Source organism: Capra hircus, chromosome 18, assembly GCF_001704415.2.
Source record: "Capra hircus breed San Clemente chromosome 18, ASM170441v1, whole genome shotgun sequence".
Taxonomy (NCBI): domain Eukaryota; kingdom Metazoa; phylum Chordata; class Mammalia; order Artiodactyla; family Bovidae; genus Capra; species Capra hircus.
Window position 1 is genome coordinate 3,964,978 of NC_030825.1, and position 22,138 is coordinate 3,987,115.

At 41.6% G+C, this 22,138-nt stretch overlaps 1 protein-coding gene across 1 annotated transcript; it reads right to left on the minus strand.

Annotated features, from left to right (window-relative positions):
• Positions 214 to 19,402, minus strand: P97BCNT (p97Bcnt protein). The gene is given in 8 exon segments (NM_001285693.1): positions 214 to 459; positions 3,324 to 3,443; positions 7,188 to 7,307; positions 7,814 to 8,788; positions 10,014 to 10,135; positions 10,427 to 10,643; positions 11,618 to 11,735; positions 19,284 to 19,402. Coding segments are annotated over 8 exon segments (1,779 nt in total). The 5' UTR covers positions 19,345 to 19,402; the 3' UTR covers positions 214 to 413.

Consider the following 22,138-nt stretch of genomic DNA (forward strand, 5'->3'; position numbering starts at 1 on the left):
CCAAGGGTCTCTCAAGAGTCTTCACTAAGTTAAAAAAAAAAAACAACACAACTCAAGTTTTTCTATTAGTTAAAAAAAAAGTCCAGTTACTTTTTTGTGATCCTTTGTACTTTTCTTCTGTGACTACCCCTGGAAAATTGGTTCTCCTGGCTCTTTTCAATCAGAAGCCAGAGTGCATATTGCTTTAAATCAAACAGCACTGTATGTGAAGTCATGGGCAGGTAGCCTTACACTCACAATGAAAACGCCCCTTTAAAAATGTCAGATTTAATTGCCAAAATTATTTTCAAGACAGCTAACAATAACAATTTTGTTTTGTTAACAGATAACAAAACAGAAAAAGATAACAAAAACAGGTTAACAACTGTATTTTATACAAACCAGATTAGGTGGTTAAGGACAAGGTCAGATACTTAATTGTTGCAATCCTTTTTCTTTTCAAGGTCACGTTTTTCAGGCCTTTAAATGAAAAAGAAAGTTAGGGATTAAAAGAAAAATCAAAAGAGCTAAAACTGGGATTTAAAAAGCTCTGATATTTAATTCTCTCTAAGGATATAAATTCTCTTGAAGGAAAATGTAAAGGGCACATTGCAAGGCATATCTGAAAATTAAATTTTCAAGAGCCTCAGTGGCCAATGGAGTCTCTAGCAAAAGGTGGGGTGGAAGGAGGATTGAATATTTATTCCCCTGGCTTCTCCCTGGATGGTCCATCATTCAAGTGAGGTTCAACTCCTAAGACGAAGCCCTCTCTATCGCCACTGTCATAGACTGCTCCCTGCTGTGGCCCCTCAGGTCTAGGGGTGGTGATGGAGCCTCATTACTACTAGCTAGGGATACCACACTCTCCCTAGCCCTGTGATTTTTCATTACATTGTGAGTTATTAAACTCTCCTCAAGATAGCGTAATACGAAGACGCCATCTGTTTCCTGCTGGGTTTCCCTAAAACATAGCAGATTTCTTATTTTTGAAAGGCTATTAGCTCTAAGAAACGAAAGCATTAATATAGAATACAGTGAGACGATTTTCATGAGTGACTTAAACAAGGTGAACTTGCCAGGCTGTCACTTGTTCCTCTGCTTATCTTCAGAACTGTGGTAATAGTATTTTCTGGAACATGCTGTCTCCAAGTAGAATGTCTAAGCATCAACAGGGATTATTTTAAAAGCACTCAAGGAAGCTAGAAGTAAAAATTATGCCAACTGAAACTATCTGTGCTAGACACCTAAGGCAGAAGAATCTCAGCCTTTCAGTCTAATACTTAATCCAGAAAGTAACTTTCATAGTAACACATACAATAAAGCCAACAGACACTGTTTAGTAATACCAGAAACAAGGCTTGGAAACCACAATTAAGCCCAAAGAATGCTAATACTGTATATGTAGTCTAAAGCAGTATTTCTAAAATATAGGTTGTAGCAGATTTTGCAATCAATTCAATGGGTCATAACATTTTTTCAAATAACACATACTAAATAATTACACAGTAATGGACATAGAGTTCATCATACAAACCTACATTACAAGTACACGAAGTACTAATAACTTACTTTTTTTTTTCCTAATAACACATACTCTTATTGTGAGTGGCGATCAATAAAGTTTGAAAGCCACTGGTCTGAAGAGAATCTTTTTCAAACAATATAATGATTAGAAGGATAAAGGCATGTTATTTCAGCCAACAGTGTCTTCAGTCCTCACAAAACATACAGTTATGTTGTTCCCTGTACAAGCACATTAACAGTTGAAATAGGGAATGCCTTGGCAGCCCCATGGTTAGAACATGTTTCATTCTATTTCATTTATCTTAAATGATGACTGCAAATGACAGCTTAAAAAGTACTGGCCTAGGGCAGTAACAGTCAGTATGCAGGACTCTGCTCCTCTCACAGCTGCCTTCCTCAGCGTTTCCCTCACTTCCACTATGGTGGCAAGCACTCAAATCCTATTCCTTCTTAGGTTCCTGTGTAACTGTTGCATGACTTCCACCACCTGGTGCTCCAGTGGTTAAAACTCAGGGCTCCCAATGCAGATCCCTGGTCGGGGAACTAGATCCTATGTGTCACAACTAAGACTCAGCACAGGGAAATAAATAAAAGTTAAAAAAAAAAAGTACGGAGCAGATGTGAACACAGCCCTTCCTCACATCCCTGCACTCACCGCCACAACACCCTGAGGAGAACGTCACTGCAAACACCTCTGGCCACGGCCTGAGTGCCATGGAAGCAGCTGAGCGAGCACGGCAGGGAGCTGGAGGATCACACCGCCCCAACCGCCTCACCCCTGCCGAGTCCCCCGACAGGACAGAGTAGCAGCCACCAGAAGCAGCGGCTGGAAAGCACACCCCGCCCTGGCTACCTTCCCTCACCCTTTCACCTCCCTGCTCGGGCTTCCAGGAATCACCTCTCAGACTAACAACCTGCACTCAAACCTTCATCTCAGGGTCTGCGTTTGGATCAAAGCACACCAGTGTGCACAGCGTTGTTTGGAACCAGAACTGCAATGAAGAGGAAGGTCTGTCCTATAAAAACTGATAAACTGACAGGAAAGCCAATGATTTTTTTTTTAATGTAAAAAACTCAAAACAAAACTATACTGTTCTGGGGGCTGGGGGAAAGGGTGAGGCAACAAACTAACTGAAGGGTCAGCAAAGCTGTTATAGGTGACTTGCTTTACCTCCAATACAAGAGAGCTCTACCCAGAAGTCAGAGGGTGATAAGGGCTGTGATAGGTGCCGTCCATGTCCACTTCTCTGGAGGCTAGTGCCCTGAGACTCCCCATACTTAACTATTTGCTTTACTTCTTAGATACAGGTTACGAAGGAAAAAAATGTTCACTGCCTGCGAAGAAAAAATTCTACTATTCAGCTCAAAATAACTCATATATGACAGAAAATACGAAGGCAGAAAAACTATTCTGTTCTTGAGACTGTGTTAATTATTTGGAAGTTACCTTTAACCTTTTTCTGTGCTAATGAAATACTCAGGCGTCAAAGAAAGTACTCAACCCAAATCTTTATTACAGATTATGATAAATTACTAATGTTTTCATTTAAAAATACATTTTAAACACGAAGTCTACTACATGTTGAGCTCTGCAGCCAACACTGTGAATCAGGACTTTTATCAGAATCAAACAAGAAACCTATGGCTAACTGTTCTCTGCATCCTCCATTTTGACAAGTATTTCAGCAAAGACAGAACAGCAGGAGAATTCCTTCTCTCAGGAAAGGAGTCACAAGAGCTACAGGTAAATGATGTCCTTGTACTGAAAACAACTTCTCCAACGTGGCAGGCACACCTGGACCTGAGCCTAGACTACTCACCCTGACCCAGCAGGAAGCGATGGCACCGCTGCAGGGACATCAGCTTGAGGTTTGTCTTTCTCATCTTGCTTGAACACAGATTTCGCTTCTTGAGATGTTTCACCTACTTCCTTAGTCACGCTGCACAAAGGAAGGAGACACCAAGTTTATAAGAGGTATAAAAAGAAATAAAATCTTTTAAAAGGGCCCAAATAACAAGGATAAACACCAGGCTTTCTGGAAATTCTGACTGCTGAATCTTATGATTAAAGTTTACTATAACACTTCTAGACAAATTCCCCTTATTAATTTAACAAACGAAACAACAGCAGATGGAAGTCTGACATCTTTATAAAATCCCCTCGTGTCTGTCACATGACAGTCACCACTGAATCACAGCCCACATGTGTCACTGATGTGAGGACTGAAGGCCTCTCCCACTGCACCTCACGTGCACATTAGTGCTCACGCTTAAGTCAAAGTGGGAACAGGGACGTGGAGTAATTGGGAGAAACACACTGGCATTATTTCAAGGAGAAAAGCAACAGTATAAACAACTGAGAGTACTCTAAAGGCTCCTGTTCTATATCTAAAAAAACCCCAATGATGAAACAAAATTCCTTAAAATTGGCCACACAGGTAGTGATTTAGAAGTTGAAGAAAGTTACACAATTTAGAATCTCGTCCAATTTCAAACAGGAAAGAAAGGTTCTCAACAAAACTGACTCCTAAAACATCAAATAAAGATATGAATGGTGCCAGAAATTTCAGATAAAGAAGGGAAATGCCTTATGTGTGGGTTTCCCAAGTCAATAAAAACATCTGAGAATTCCGTTTAAATGCCAATCTGTGTGTCGGACGATCCAAGATTATGATCATTGTGTTATCCTGAGTGATCAAAAAGGTCATTCAGAATTATGAGACAATCCTATAAATTCCAGATTTCCAAAAATAAAAGTTCTCATCTCATCTCTTCTCCCCTCCAGGCACCTGGAGACAAGACCTGAATTTCCTTGCTGAGAACGCTCTAACTCCTGCACTCAGTACTGTCACACACACAAGTGGCACAAAACAAGCAGTTCAAGGCTTACACTAAGGATCCTCGCCAGCAGGGACTTCCCTGGCGGTAGAGTACATGGGAACACACCTATCAATGCAGGGAACATGAGCTGGAGCCCTGATTCAGGAAGGTGCCACAGAGTAACTAAGCCCATGTATCCTAACTATTGAGCCCAAGAGCCGCAACTACGGAAGCCCACATGCCTAGAGCCTGTGCTCTGCAACAAGAGAAAGTGTTAGTCACTCACAAGAGAAGCCGCCGCCATGAGGAACTCAAGCGCTACAATTACAGTCTAGTTGAAGTCCTCAACTAGAGAAAGTAGCAATAAAGACCCTGCACACCAAAAAATAAATAAATACATTGGAAAAAACCCACGAATTTTCACTGGGAAAGACTGCTTTAATCTTGAAGGATGACTTCAAGCAGTGAAACAATCTGCTACTCCTACTCAAGTTCTTCTGATGGCTCAGTGTTACTGGCAGCATTAAGTACAAACTCGGAAGAGTCTTCTCTAATTTACATGTATCAAAAGAACTTAAGTTGGAAAACTTTACTGGAAAAGATTAACTGAGTAAAAAAAGGTTTAATGAAAATAAAAGATTAAATTCATTGGAACACTGAGAACAATTCTAGTTCTGACATTTTTTTGTTTCATTTCTCTTAAACATTGCCAACAACAGCTTAAAAAATACTGTCCTAGATTATTAATAAGGTCAGTCTGGAGAACTCTCCTCCCGTTACTCTGCTCTCTCACAGCCACCTTCCTTGATGTTTACCCCATTCCCACTGTGGCGGCAAGCACTCAAGTCTTGTTCCTTAGATTCCTGGGTAACTACTACACGACTTCCACCACCTAGCTGCTCTGGTGGGAGACAAATGTCTGGATGAAGAAGCAGATAAAGAGTACGGAGCAGATGTGAACACAGCCCTTCCTCACATCCCTGCACTCACCGCCACGACACCCTGAGGACAGTGTCACTGCAAACACCTCCGGCCACGGCCTGAGTGCCATGGAAGCAGCTGAGCGAGCACGGCAGGGAGCTGGAGGATCACACCGCCCCAACCGCCTCACCCCTGCCGAGTCCCCCAACAGGACAGAGTAGCAGCCACCAGAAGCAGCGGCTGGAAAGCACACCCTGCCCTGGCTACCTTCCCTCACCCTTTCACCTCCCATCTCAGGTTCCCAGGAATCACTTCTCACATGAATGACCTGCACTCAAACCTCTTTCCCAGGGTTTCCATTTGGTACAATAAGCAGCAGTGTACAGTGTTGCTTGGAGTCAGGGGTGCAAAGATAAGGAGGGCCTGTGCTGAACAAACCCATAACCTGACAAGAGAAGTGGTTTATTTTTTTTAATGTAAAAACACAAAACTTCATTGCTTCGGGATGAAAGGATGAAGCAACAAACCGACTAAAAGATCAGTGAAGCCCTATAGGTGACTTGTTCCACCCCAACCCCCACAAAGAGAGAGCTCTGCTCAGGAGTCAGAGGTGATCGGTGCAGTGATGGGAGTGGTCCATGTTCACCGCTCTCCAGGAGAGACCCGACTCCTCCTACTTAACTGTCGGCTTTACTTCTTACACGTAGGTTAAGAAGAAAGTTAAGTTTTCCTTCCTCCAAAGAAAGAATTCTCATGTACTATGGAAAATACGAAGGGAGAAAAACTATTAAGTTCTTGACTGTGTGTTAATAAAATTATTTCTAAGTCTGTTTTGACCTTTTTCTGTTCCGATGAGATCCTTACAGGTAGAAGCAGGTACTAAGACCAAATCTTTCTTATAATTATGATGAACTGCTGACATTTTCATTCAAAACTTACTTTTTAAACGTGAAGTCTTCTGTACATTCAGCTCTGTGTCAACACTGTGAACCAGGAATTTTCTCAGAATCAAACAAGAAACCTATGGTTAATTTAATTCTGCACCCTCCCTAATTGGCAAGTATTTCAAGAAAGGCAGAACAGCAGCAGAATTCCTTCTCTCAGGAAAGGAGTCTCCTGGAGAAGGAAATAGCAACCCACTCCAGTATTCTTCCCTGGAAACTCCGTGGACAGAGGAGCCTAGCAGGCTACAATCCATGAGGTCACAAAGAGTTGGACACAACTTAGCAACTGAATATGAAATAGGTAAACCATATATTACGTCCTTCCAGTGCATTGTTTTCCCTATGGGAAATGATCTGGTGTTTTCACATTGGTTGCATGTCCTACGTACTTAGTGTTAAGTTGCTCGGGTGTGTCCAACTCTGTGATTTCATGGTCTATTCGTGGAATTCTCCAGGCAAGAATACTGGACTGGGTAGCCATCCCTTCTCCAGGCATCTTCTCAAACCCAGGGATCGAATGTGGGTCTCCAGCACTGCAGGCAGATTCTTTACAGTCTGAGCCACCAGGCAAGTCACTCACCTCTATGCACTTAATAGCAATACAAATCTAACCACTTCCTTCACTATATAAATCTCTTCAAAAGCTTCAAGTACTTTGGTGTTTTGTTAAGAGTGTCTTGCAGACTCCTGGACTCTTCTCTAACAATGTGGGTTCGGTGGTCTCTTGGCCTAGGTCTCCGCTGCTGTCACCCTCAGGACGCCTTCAGGACTCCTGTCCACTGTTGCATCCTCTGATTCCTAGACCTCATGTATATATTTGTTTCAAAAAAGCATTTTTTTTAAAAGAGGACATTCTCCAGTATTTTTCCAATAAAAAGAGTTTGGGAGATGAAAAACAGGAAAAAGAGTATTAACAGGTATAGGTAAAGGGCGCCACTGTACTCAAGACATCTTCTCCAACATCTCAGGTATGCCTGGGCCTGAGGCTAGACTACTCACCCTGACCCACCAGGAACTGAGGACACAGTTGAAGGGACATTAGCCTCAGGCTTTTCTTTCTCATTCTGCTTTAAGACGGATTTTGCTTCTTCATTTGTGGCATCCTCTTCATTAGTCACTCTGCACCAAGGAAGGAGATACCAAGTTTACAAGAGAATAAAAAGAAACAAAAATCTAAGAAAAGGGCATAAGTAACAAAAAAAAAAACCACTGGGATTTCTGTAAATTCTAGCTGCTAAAACTTCATGATTAAAGTTCACTCGAACAGTTCTAGAGAATAGTCCCTCTCTCTGCAAAGACCAAAGACAATGAATAGCAATGAAGACCCAGGGCAACCAAAAATAAAATGAAATATCTTCACTGGCTACCACTGCTTTGACCTCAAAGGATGACTTCAAACAAAGAAACAAAAGAAACATTGTTACTCCCCTACCTAAGTTCTTGTGATGGATCAGTATTAACTCAGAGCGTAAAATACAAACTGCTGAATCTCACATTCAAGACCACCCAAAATCTGGTTCTACTCTCTATCAGGCTTAATTTCTGTGCCCCTCTAGTCTCTTAATCTCATGAATCTATCTGTCACCTCCACTGTAAAATCACAAGGTATTTGATTTAGGTCATACCTGAATGGCCGAGTCGTTTTTGGTATTATCTTCAACTTAAGCCTGAACTTTGCAATAAGGAGCTTATGATCTGAGCCACAGTCAGCTCCAGGTCTTGTTTTTGCTGACTGTACAGAGCTTCTCCATCTTTGGCGACAAATAATATAATCAATCTGATCTCGGTATCGACCATCTGGTGATGTCCATGTGTAGAGACGTCTACTAGGTTGTTGGAAAAGGGTGTTTGTTATGACCAGCCTGTTGTGGTGACAAAACTCTATTAGCCTTCGCCCTGCTTCATTTTGCATTCCAAGGCCAAACCGGCCTGTTATTCCAGGTATCTCTTGACTTCCCACTTTTGCATTCCAATCCCCTATGATGAAAAGGACATCTATTTTCGGTGTAATTTCCAGAAGGTGTTGTAGGTCTTCATAGAACCGGTAAACTTCACCTTCTTCAGCATAAGGAGTTGGGGCATAGACTTGGATTACTGTGAGGTTGAATGGTTTGCCTTGGAAACGAACTGAAATCATCCTGTCGTTCTTCAGATTGCACCCAATTATTGCATTTCGGACTCTTTTGTTGACTATAAGGGCGACTCCATTTCTTCTAAGGGATTGTTGCCCACAGTAATAGATATAATGGTCATCTGAATTCAATTCGCCCATTCCTGTCCATTTTAGTTCACTGATTCCTAAGATGTCGATGTTTATTCTTTCCATCTCCTGCTTCACCACATCCAATTTACCTGGATTCATAGATCTAACATTCCAGGTTCCTATGCAGTATTCTTCTTTACAGCATCGGAGTTTACTTTCGTCACCAGACACATCGACAGCTGGCTGTCCTTTCCACTTTGGCCCAGCGGCTTCGTTCTTACTGGAGGTGTTAGTATCGGCCCTCCGCTCTTCGCCAGTAGCATGTTGAACACCTTCGGACCTGCGGGGCTCATCTTCCGATGTCCTGCCAGACAGCCTTCCCTGCTGTGTAAGAAACCTGCATGTGGATCAAGAAATAGTTAGAATTGGATGGACACAGAACAACAGATGGGTTCAAAATTGGGAAAGGAGTTGTTGTTTAGGCCCTAACTAGTGTCCAACTCTTGTAATCCCATCAAGCTGGCAGGAACTTCATCTGTTCTCGTTTAGCTCTACCTTACAGATCTATTCTCATATTATAAGTTTAAACAAATGAGCAGGAGGAAACTCTAGGTATGTGCCTCTCATCCACAACAATCAAGAGTATTAAGCTTTTATTGTTTTTCTACACTAGTGGAAAAAAAAAAAACCTATGAATCAACAGAAAAAAATAACAGTAAGATGAGAAAATAGTGTAAGAATCAAACTTTTCTCCTAGTACTTTTATTTGTGACCTGACTTCAAAGGTTTTATTGGGGCTTACACTTCAAAGTTAAAGGAAGTTATAAAGGGAGAAATAGCTAAAGTCACCATGCACGGCAAAAATTTAAGTCAAACCAAGTATTTAATGCTTAACTCTTACATTTTCTTGTTTCCATTCAGTCAACCATATCACACTACCCCCAAACTATTACCATCTGTGAAAGGACCATTCTCATGTACCCGGACACAGGAGCCACTGTTTCCTTTGGGGCTTCCAAGGTGGAATCGGCCCTGCCAACACGGGAAACATAAGTGACTCGGGCTCGATCCCTGGGTCAGGAAGATCCCTGGAGGAGGACATGGCAGCCCACTTCAGTATTCTTGCCTGGAGAATCCCATGGACAGTGGAGCCTGGCGGGCTACAATCCATAGGGTTGCAAAGACTGAAGTACTGTTTTCCTTGAGTTCAAGTGTTAAGTCTTTCAAAACATTAAGAGAGGTTGGAATGAGAACAGATATCTAACACCACTGAGAAAGATGTTTCTTTTTAGGTGGTCCAGGGTTAAGAATCCTCCGTGCAATGCAGGGGACAGCGGTTTGAACCCTGGTCTAGGAAGATACCACATGCTGCAGAGCAACTAAGCCCGTGCGCCACAACTACTAAGACTGCGCTCTATAGTCAGAGCTCTGCCTCAGAGGAGCCGCCACAGAGAGAAGGCCGCACACCACACCAGAGAGGAGCCGCTGCCCACCCCAACCAGACAAAGCCCGAGTGCAGCAAGGAAGACCAGGGCAGCCAAAGAATACAGCAATTAGTAGTAAACAAGAGACATAGTGAAAGAGAGATGTGCTGTTTTAAAGAACTAGTTTTGTCACGTTACCTGACTTCTTCACCAGCAAGAGGTGATTTGGTGAGTTTAACTTCTTCTGCTTCTTTAGGTTTCTCTAGCTCTTCCGCTTTGACCACATGACTTGCGCTTGTCTCTTCAGTCTCCTCTCCTGTCTATGAAAAAGGAAATGTAGTAAGTTTCATATTTGGATGAAAACTGAAAGATCCATCCAAATATATTGTTTCCGGCTAGTCTTAACATGTATTTCCATCTTTAAGTACTCAGTGAAAACTGATTTTCTCTCAGAGAAAGCTTTGCTTTTCACTTAGTAGAGTTACTATTAAAAGGCAGCTACCTTGATTTTTGCTGAAGCCTCACACCTTAGTTTGTAAATTGAGAAAATCTACCTAGGGAACTTCTGGCATTTATGCGGAAACATTCATCCTATTCACCTATAAACTTACTTTGCTTTGTGTACTCGGAGGCAGTTCTGATTTTGGTTCTACATCACTGACGGAGCTGGCCAGCACTTCATCCTCCTTTGCCCTGGCATCCTCTGACTCAGCACCTTTTTCCCGTTCTGCAGCTGCATCTTCCTTCTCACTAATATTCCCTCCAGATTCCCTGTTGGCATCCTCCTCCTCCTCTTGGTCTAGTGAGAGGCGACCTTGTTTTCTCTTCCTGATCACCAACAGTCACAAAGAAGAAGAGAAGACAAACAGGCAAAATAATTTGTTATCCCTTCCTGAATTCCAAACATAATGTTGCAAACCTAAGAAAACTCTTAAACTGGGGACTAGTGATTAACATGCATGATACAGTGAGTGGGAGAGATAAGCTGTGATTTTGTGGAAGAAATAAAAAGAACTGGATTCCTACTGTAAGGATTTTCCTAAAACGCTTAGAATCAAATATACTGTTCTAAGTTAGGATCAGCTATTTTTACCAAGAAAACACCCAAAATCACCTTACAAAATCAACTGGTTCAAAGACAGAGCTCTAAGAACAAACAAATGTCAGCTATTTGTGACTTTTTAAAAGTCATTTCATTTGAAGGACAGAGATTAAAGAGAACGTTAGATTTATACACACTGCTTTTGCCTAGAGTTCTGAGGGGGTGAGGTACAGGGAAGACTTGTATCTTCTGTCTGAAGATAGGAAAGATGGAATACTGAAAAACTCAAGGACAAAAGCACTGGGCTCAAGACTTAAAAGAGTAAATGCTTAAGACTATTCTGGCTACAAGGAAATCATGTAATATTCAAAATACTTTTTTACAATCTACTTTTTGTTTCAATGCTCAGAAGACAGAAACATCAGTTACAGAATAAAAGACAAATCTGATCTACAAATGTACATGTGTACAAAGACACACACAAGCGGTGCAGCCAAATAAAAAGATTTTTAATTGAAAATTCATTTTAAGTCAGGTGCACTTATTAATTACACATCGAGTTTTTAAAAAATTAAAGCTCAAGAATTTTTAAAGCTTTCCAGAGAATAAGAATGTAATTCCAAAATACCACAAAATGTTCCCCTCAGTGAGATAAAGGTTAGAAACACTGGCAGCAAGAAACATATCATCAGGTCAACCCCATCAATCTCAATGGTTTTAACAACAGCCCATGACTTCAGGGCCTTGAGGGCAGCATCACCTGGCCAGAACGCTCTCAGCCTTTCTTTTTGTCCCTTTGGTTTTCTGTGTCTCTTCTTCGCCATCCACTTCATCTTCCTTCACTAATTCATTTATATCATCTTCATGACACTCTCCACCTGAAATCACGTAACAGGGTGGTCAGACAGACAGGAATAAAGGATTTTCACATTGAAATGACTCATTTTCATTAAGAAAAAAAAAAGTCTAGTACTTTCCCTTGTTCTTCACCAGACTAAAATATCATTTTCTGAGGGTTGTCCTCGTTTCTGAAGACTAGGCTACGTTCCCCCAGTCTAGGCCTCCAAGACAGTCCATATTTTTCTCCTGAACTCACTCCATTTATACTTAATGTCTGCAATTCCTGCTGTGCTCCACACACTATGAGGACACAGCTGCACAAGTCTTTAGCAGTATATGCTGACTGAATAAACAAATTCCAAATCTACTACTGTACTTGTCAAAAAGAAACTGATGTTTCCACCTGATCTTGGACATCTTTCAAACTAACCAAAAGATACCTTGTCTTATCAATAAAAGAGGTTTAGAAAAAGGCTTTAAGACTTCAAGTTAGACATAACAGAAACAAACACATCAATTTCCCATCTTCAGACACTGACATTCAGGGTCCCGAACAAGAGTATTGTTTGGATGCCCAGTCTGACCACATTCTATGGGTAACAACCAAAAGATCCTGGTACACACACAGATTCTACCAAACCACCAGATTTTGTTATTACTTCACTTAAGCTTTTACAGAAAGTATAATGTACCCCAAAGCACACAATATAATGTAGAGATCAACGAAATTATACAAAGTGAACACACTTGTATAACTAGATCCAGCTGAAGAAACAGAACATGACCAGCACTGCAGAAGCCACCTGGGCCCTGCTGCAATCACCAGGCACCACCCACATCCCACAAGGAACCACACTGTCAAGTCTAACATCAAGGAGTAGTTTCATCTGTTTTTGAGTCTTAAGCAAAAAGCCTACATATGTACTCTTGCCTCCAGCTTCCCCCACTCAACATTCTAAGTCATGCTTCCTTACATGGAGCTGTAGCTTATTCACTGTCATCCCTAAATATTATTTCATTGTATGACTATACCACAATTATCCATTCCTGCGTTATGGACATTTGGTTTGAGACCATTACAAAGAGTGGTATTTTGAATATTTCTCCAGATCCATTTAGTTTTTAAATGTTTAACTCGCGACGAACTAGGACCACCAAACACTCGAGGAAAGCCTCTAATATCAAAGGCAAACTGAAAACAAACAGAAAGGAAATCAGAGGAAACAAAAAAAGGGGGGAAAAAAAACACCCTATATAATTAAATCTCCTCAGAGGCATCCACAAAAAAAGGATGACTAAAAAAAATTAATTAGAAAAAAACTATTAGAAAACTCTTAAAAACTACCAACATGACAGCAGTTTAGGGGGAAAAAAAAACCCAACAAAACAAAGATGATGAGAATGAGCTAGCCATAGGAAAATCTGTGAAATGAGCATTTGAGGTCAATAGAATAGTCAATACATGGGTTCTAAAACTAAATCAAAGTTGGTATCCTAGACAGCAAATGGACATGAGTTTTTGAGTAAACTCCGGGAGTTGGTGATGGACAGGAAGTCCATGGGGTCACAAAGAGTCAGACATAACTGAACTGAACTGAATATAAATAGAGTATAAAAAGGCAAAACTACAAGGAAAAACAGAAAACTAAGGAAAATCACTATCGGTAAGCGTCAACAGAACACAGGAGAACACAGTGGGATAGGCAGGGACAGAAGCAAGAGTTCTCTGTTTATCTCTCTGTAGAATTCAGAAAACCCCTTAAATTAAGCAAAGTTTAAATAAACAAAGATAATCATCAAAATGATACCACAACACACTAAGAAAGGGCATTGGAGACTAACGTCTCCACGGGCTTTACAGTATTTTGACTGCATACCCTTAGCAAAATGCATTCTAGAGACAAAAAAATGTTCTATTCCTATTAGTAATAACAGTGTTGGTATTTTGAAAGTATTTCTTTTGTATTACAGGTAAAAGCAAGGAAGTTGTTCTGCTAATCATATTAGGAATATAGACCTTCAGCACATGAGAAATGACACACAATTATAAAACCACCTTAATGAAATTAAGTGAAAACAAATGTTAAAACTGAATTTAAAATTTAGAACTCTTTTTAAGGTATTTTCTAGCTCTGTTTACTGAAACAGAATAGAAGCAATATCACTCTAGTTGTTCAGTCACCAAGTCCTGTCCAGTGTTTTGTGACACCATGGACTGCAGCACAGCAGGCCTCCCTGTCATTCACCATCTCTCGAGTTTGCCCAAGCTCATATCCACTGAATTGATGATGTCATCCAACCATCTCACCCTGTTGCCCTCTTCTCCTGCCTCAATCTTCTCAGCATCAGGGTCTTTTCCAATGAGTCAGCTGATCGCACCAGGTGGCCAAAGTATTGGGGGTTCAGCTTCAGCATCAGTACTTTTAATGAGTATTCAGGATTGACTGGTTTGATCTCCTTGCAGTCCAAGGGACTCAAGAGAGTCTTCTCCAGCACCACAGTTCGAAAGCACCAATTTTTTAGTGCTCAGCCTTATTTTCCAACTCTCACAGAATTGAAACATTTATCTTTTTTCCCTCTACCTGGCTGATCCTACCAGTACCACATGCTTGTCTCAAAGATTAACCCATACATAAGCATGCATGGTCAGTACAATGAAACTGCAAAGAGCTCACTGAATCAGTTATGGCTTCTTTGGTCGCTTGATTATTGCAACTGGATTACAAGTAGTTACACTAATCATTGTTTAAATTTGTTCTTTGTTTTCAAATTGCGCTTTGTGTCCCCAGCTGCACTGTTATTGTCAATGTTAATAGTTGCATTACTTATATCCTATTTAATTAATAAGAATGCCGTCTCCTGTAATAACCAATGTGTAATCGGGCCTCAAACAAAACTTCTATGGCTAAACATTTTGAGAAAATCACATTTATAAACATAAAATAATTGTAATAACATAATTCTAGGTATGATAAGGAGCAACAAGGGAAAATGTCTCCTGGATTATAGTCAAGACAGAATCCAGAGAAATTTTAATTATTCATGGAGCCTGGTCCAAAATTTAACACCTGGAGGGGCACATCAAGAATTTTTGTCTAAACTGGGATGAGCCTCCCAGTGTTGTGGGACAAAAGCTGTTCATGGACAACCTCCCAAATATTGGTCAAATTCCTGATCAAGAGGGGAAGACCTGAGAAATGAAATCAGCAACTGCAGCCCTTCAATGTGAGTAAATGAGCCCTGAGGAAAACCTAGCTGGCATCAGACTGCACAGACTCCTTTTGGTGAACCCTGAGGAAACTGGGAATACAGGATTACAGGCTCCCAGAGAGGTGATGGACCTACCGAGGAAATAATTTTAATGAGCCCTCTTGCATCTCCCCATACATAGAAAAGTGCTGAATTTCTTAAATTGAGATACTGTCTCTTGGATCTGAAGTTCAGTATCTCTACGTCAACAAGTATAAAGTAGACACTTTCCAAAGAGGAACAAAAAGAAGATAAATCTCAACATTCAGAACACTGGCGCCAAAGGTGGACACTCCACCAAGATCCACTGACAAACAGAACGCATGCTCTCTTTCCAAGTCTGTGGAATGGACTCTGACAGCGGGGAACTGTTGCAGAGAAGCCAATTCTAATTCCTTAATCTTGGAAACTGTTTCTTTGACTTCCTTTTCATTGTTTTTGTTATTACAATCATATCCTAACAGCCTACCTCAGAGGACCCTAGAGTTGGACTGACTGAGTGACAAACACTTTCACAGGACCCTGCCTGCCCCTCTGCCTGACTATGAAACTAAAAAGCTTTTGTTCCGCTCGTCGAGATAATCGGACCCCACTCACCTGTGAATAGCTTAAAAAGAAGAGATGAATACACCCCTTCCAAAGGCTGGCCCTTCCCAAAGATGCTTTTCAAGACTGAACACCCTTTTCACTTTACTTCCTCACTGCCTCTCCCTATTGGCTTTAGTTCCTCATTGCTTCTCTGTCTCCCTCTCTCTCCGATTTTATAAAACAACCTGGCATCCAGACCCCAACAAATTAAGTTACTATGACAAGTTAAGAATGCCAACTTTTAAAGTTGTATTCCTTGCCTCAACACCTCATCTCTTGGATTCATTGGCCTGTCCTTTGACAAGCAGAGTGAGCTTGTACTCAGTATCAGATTCTTTACCACTGCACCACCTGGAAAATCTTCTGGAATTTAAGTCCATCCCAGCTACTATTTAGGTGAGTAACTTTAGGTGCCTCAGTTTCTTCATCTGTAAAATGGAGAGCATAAAAACATGGACCTGGTAATGTTATGTGATTGAGCTAGTAATGAAGTAGCAATGGAAAGTCCTTAAAACACACAAAAGGCATCTATGAAAAACCTACAGCAAACATACAAAGAACAGTAAAACACTCATGTTCTCTCCTTAAAATTGGGAACAAGGCAAGGATGTGAATGCTCGCCACTCCTATGCAACACACACTGGAACTATACCCAGTGAAATAAGGCTACCAAAAGAAAAAGTATGCCTACTGCAAAAGAAGAGATAAAATGGTTTCCATACACTCACAGTATGATCTATCTTCGGGGGTAGGGAAGGGTAAAGGTGGTCTTGGAACTGTTAATTTTAATGGTAGTTACATAAATCTAATAAGCATTTCTCAAAAACAGAAAACTGTAAGAGTAAATTTTACTGTACAAAAGTTAAAAGTAGAACTATTTAGAGCATCATCATTATTATTATTTGACATTTATGAAGTGGATTTATTGAGAGAGATACACATTCCATAGACAGAATGCCAACCATCTCCAAAGGAGAAAGGGGCCCCAGGTAATGGGGCCATCTTGGAAAGCAAGAGTGGCCATGGGAGAAATCCACAGGGTATGGGCCATCTCAGAAGTCAAGAGGCCTGAAAGCATTATTAATATCTATAGGACATTAAGACACTGCACTCATGAAACAAGAATATGATGTTATATAGAAGTTTTCAAACAAAAAAAGTTCTCAAAATTAAAAATATCCAAGGGCTACATCTTGATGTCCAACCCTGGTTATGAGGACAACAAGAAGACAGAGCACATGTTTCCCAGTGGCTTCTGCAAGTTTCTGGTCTACAACATCAAACAGCTTGAAGGGTTGCTGACATGCGACCAATCGTACTGTGTGCTGTGACTGCTCCCAACACCTCCTCTAAGAACCTCAAAGTAATTGTAGAAAAAGCAGCCCACCTAGCCATCTAAGTCACCAACTCCAATGCCAGGCTGCACAGAGATGATATTTACGGATAGATTACGGAAGGAGGAAAAAAACTCAAAAGAAAAGCGGAATGTTAAAATACTGAAATATTCTCATAAAGCCAAAAAAAAAAAAAAAAGGAAAATTAAAAGTTAGTAAGGAGGATAAAAATAGAAAAAACAAAGTATCAGTCCATAAGGTAACATGAGTCAATATATAAATAATGATGATTACTGAAAAAAATGAAGACAACTGTCCCTCCCCAAATTTAAAAAGTTACAGAAGGATGGATATCACTGCAAAATATCAGAAACAAAGACAAGATTCTATCTATCACCTTCCAGAAACAAACATTTTATATAAGTGAGTAAAAACTATCAACAAGAGACTTTTTAAAATAAAAACACTGGAAACTTAGAAAATAATGGGACAAAAACCTTCAAAATTCACATTAAAAAATTATTATAGAACACAAAATTCCATACCAAACTACTAATCGTGCCTGAGGTCACCTGGTTATTTTTAGTGATGGTGTCCAAAAAAAAAAAAAAGATTCCATCATGCAATTCTGTTGAAAAAGTTATTTGATGATTTATCCTCATTTTGGTGGAACATGCCAAGAAAGAAGACATCATGGGACCCAAGAAACAGGGAATCCAAGAGAAAAGGAAGATAAATGGAACATCCAGAGAGGCGGTCATGATGATAGATCTTAGGTTTAAAACTGATTAAAAAAAAAAAAAAAAAAGCTAAACTGGAGCAGGTCCGAAACAAAGAGGGACTTCAAAATAAAGGATGATTAATAAATCTAAATATGTTGAGAGGTAACTCAAACAATTTTCAAAGTTCAGAATCGAATCAGTAGTAAGTATATAGATGACTAAGCAACAACAAAATGAAAATTATTCACTACAGAGAAAACTAGTGGAGCAAAAACCATTAACACCACGGGATGTTTACAAAGTCATTACAAAAAAAAAAAAAGGAAATACTTAAATATTAATAGTCTAACCCAAACTGAGATAGGAACATTGGCAGGCTGGGGAGGTGGGAAGGGTCTGAAGGTGAAAAAGTGTGTGTTGGCAGAGAGGGGAAAGACTGAAGGAGGCGTTAAAAGAAGACCTAACATGAATAGGTTAAGTCAACAGTCGACGGAAACACCAAATTTTACAAGAAGAAAACAGTTCCTTCTAGGGAGGACGGACAGGGATGAGAAGTTGATGGAAATGGTTCAGTTTCAAAATAAGCCTTTCAGAAATATCTGACTATTTTTAAGCAGGCTCATGGTAACTTCGATTAAAACGAAAATTAGTTTTTAAATGATCACAATGGACGATATGGAAAGACCAATGTTGGTGCAGTGAATCTTAGTGATTATGGGCTCCCCCCGACGCTCAGTGGGTAACGAATCCGCCTGCGACGTGGGAGAACACTGGAGACTCCGGTTGGATCCCTGGGTCAAGAAGATCCCTTGGAGGATATAATGGCAACCCACCACCCTATTTCTACCTGGGAAATTCTACGGACAGAGGAGCCTAAGGGGGCACAAATAATGGGATCCCACTGAGTCGGACCCACTTAGCGATTAAGCACACACATAAACAAATGTTAATGGTAACTCAGTGAGAGCGAGACTGGTGAGGGAGTGATCAGAAATGAATCTTATTTGTAGACTCAAACAGAATTTAATGACTGGTTGGAGCAAAAGTGAGAATAAGGACAACTGCCAAGGATTTTGTTTTGTTTTGTTTTTATCCTGAGCAATTGGGCGGGCAGATACATCTAATGAAATGGGGAGCCTGGGGAAAGTGCAGGATGGCGAAGGGGTAGCAATGGGTGACATTTTGGCCCGATTCTATTTTAGAAGCATATACAAAAACAAAACAAAAAGGTCCGAAAGGAGAACCATGAGTATAGAGGTTGCAAAGAAGTAAAGAACATCACTATGTGGACTTTTTAACCAGATCCCTTTTGAGGACAAAGTGAAGACATATATTTGGGACGTGATGCTAGCTAGCAATTCCTTGGGGACGGAAGGTCTGGGGATAAGACTGCCTTTCAGAAGAGTTCAGGGGCGCTAAGGGTACGCAATGCCAGACCGCCGTCAGACTCCGAGGTAGGGTTCTCACGCTCCGAATGGGGAGACGGCCGAAGCCAGGCCCCGAGAAGCAGCTGCGCGAAACGTCGCCGAGCACACAAGCCGAGCCCAGGAGACCGCGCTGGGCGGGCAGGCGGAAGAGGACGCCGAGCCGCTCGAGAACACGCCCGCCGGGCCAACGCACAATCGGCAAAGCGTGCCTCAAGCGAGGCGCTGGGCGGGGCAAGCCGCCGTTCGCCTCAGGTAGAGTCGCTCACCCAACGGCACGCAGTCCTCGTCCTTCGAAGTGGAAATGTCTTTGGAGTCGAATTCCTCCATGTCGCTGTCGCACGAAGCCCACAGGGACGCAGCAGGGACGTCCAACAGCAAAGCTCCAGAAGGGACCGTAGACTTGCAGCGTGGTCGATGGCGCCTGACTCCGCAACTCCCCCCAGCCCCGCAGCGTGTGCGCAGGCGCAGAGCGTACCACGTGATCGAAAGGCAATACTTCCGGGCCAAAGGCTCCGGCTTGACCCTGCTGGGGCGGTTGGAAGAACGCGGGCTCCGGCCTGAAGCGGTGCATCCTGGAACTTGTAGTGCTCAGAGCTCAGCTGTTTTGATCTGTGTATGCTTAACACTTCTTTTGCCCATGAGAATACAGATTACCTTCGCTATTCACAGGTTGGTATTTTTAAATTGGCTTGTTATAACTTATTGTAACCCCTCCAAATCAATATTCCCTGTGATTTCTAGGGTTATTCGCGGACATGCGCAGAGTGAAAATTTGGAGTGAAAATTTTAACCAGCGGTGGGTTGTACCGAAGATGGATCCCACAATCCGCTGTCTTACTTCAGCTCTTCTAGTGTAAATAAATATCTTCACAGCCTCTTCAGTACTGCGTTTTTTTCATTTTTATACTTTCTGTAGGCGATTTCGCTGTTCAGAGTGACCGCCGAGCTTATTCTGTAACAGCAGGATGAGCACAGTCCTCAGCAGGCAGCAGTTGCAGTGCCTCCTTACCCGGCACCTTGTTAGTAGGCAACAGGGCTTGGTCGGCCATTGTCGGTACCCCAGTGGGCGCCAACCACAAATGACCAACTGTCAATCAGGGATCTTTGGTTGTCCTGCCCTTCTATTGGTCAGCGCTGCAAGTTGGCCTCGCCCACAAGTAACTGTCAATGAGAGACCATTAGGAAAGCGTTTCAGCCAAGCGTCAGTAGTACGGTCATCAGGTGGAGAGTGAGCTTAAGTGGCGGGTTCAGGCCTTCTCCTGGCGGCTCTCCAGCTCCCCCCGCCTTGGCCCAAAGGGTGAGCTGGAGGGCCCGGGGAACAGCCTGGGGAGTATGTCTAAAGTGCTTCAAAGCCCTCACTAAGGCCCTCTACTAGTCTTGGCGCAGCCCTTGTGGCACCGTGAACCTCTTCCCCCATCCCTTTCTTTGCGACTTAATAGCAGTGGCTGTCTAACAGCAGTGGCTGTCTGCTTGGGCCGCAGTCTGAGAGACCTGGTCTCCCATCTGGATGGCCTAGAGAGACCTGAGGGCCAACTGGGCTGAGCACATAACTCCCCAGGGATGACCAGCTGGGCAGGGTGTGGGAACCTGGCCCTGGAGGCGATGCCTACTCAGACCTGCCTCCTCCTAGCCAGGACTGGGAACTAGCAGGGTGAAAGCTGCGCCTTGGGACCTTACCCTTTCGTGTCAAGGCAGAGAAAACATTCGCTTGTTAGTGATTTATAAGGACATCCTCACCTGACCATGACCTGGCTTAAGACAAAGGATCTAAGAAGTTTGCAACAACTAACCTCACCCCTCCCTTACCTCGTTTTTAAAGGCTCTTACTGACAGCTTTCCATAACTTTGGGGTTCTTAGAGGACACGAGCCACCCATTTCCTTGAATGAACCTGTACGAAACCTCTGTTCCAAGCTCTAAGCTCTAATGTTTCAGTGTCTCAAGGCCTCCCTGCATCTGGCACATGGAATTGCAATTTGGTAAGTGCTGTGGTGCTGGCTTAATGTTCCTAAGCACAAGAAAGCTGTGGTGTGCTTTATGAAGAAAAACGTGTGTTAGATAGGCTTTGTTCAGGTATGAATTTAGTGCTGTTGGCCTTGAGTTCAATGTTAATGAATAAAAAATTTGGTACATCAAGAAAATGGAAAGGGAAATTTGCCAATCCAGACGTGAAGCTGCTCTGCAGAGTGCTAAAGTGACATCCAGAGTGCGCGAGGAAGATATGGAAAAGCGGCTGTTTGTGGATTCTTAAGATGACAACTGATTATAAAAGGTGCAGTGGAAAGCGTGTGAGGCTGAAAGCAAAAGAAATTTACCGTCATGTTACCCAAGGTCAGAAAAATGTGAAGCCCTCCTCTGCTAGCGCTTTGCACATTTCAAAAGGTGACAAGATATGAATAGTGTTAAGCTTGCCAGTGAGGCAAGTTCTGCAGATGAAGAGGCTGCAGAAGAATTTAAACAATACTTGCTAAGTGATATACAGGAAAAGGGTATGTGGAAGAGCAGGTTTTTGGTGCTGTTGAAGCTGGCTTATTTTACAAGGACATTTGCAAAAAGAACTTACATAAGGCAAATGGCCTCCAAAGCCCCTGGCTTTTAATCATTCCAGAATTATGCAACCCTACTTTTTGTGCACCGATGCCAAGAGTGACTTTTTTTCTTTTTATTTGTTAAATTATGAAAGTATGATAACACTTGGAAAATACAGAACAAACTTACATATATTTCCACTATTAATATATATTACAGTTGTTTTTAAGTAGATGAATTAAGAATTTAGTTGGAATTTCATTATCAAACTCAAAAATTAATAGGAAGTATAGGAAAGACAAGGATATACTAAACGTGAAAAGCACTATGAGCCTATTCAACATAATTAAGATTTATACAATTTTCACACAACATTAGGATACAAATTCAAGTTCCCATATAATATAAACTAAGAAACACTGGAACATATCCAAGGACATAAAACAAGGTGCAAAAATTTAATGGTCCAAAGGTACTGAAATCATACACAGTCTATTCTCTTATCATTGTGGAATTGTGTTAGAAATCAATATCAAAAGGTATTTAAAACTAACTCACATATTTTCAACTGCAATGTATTTTTCAAGAGACTT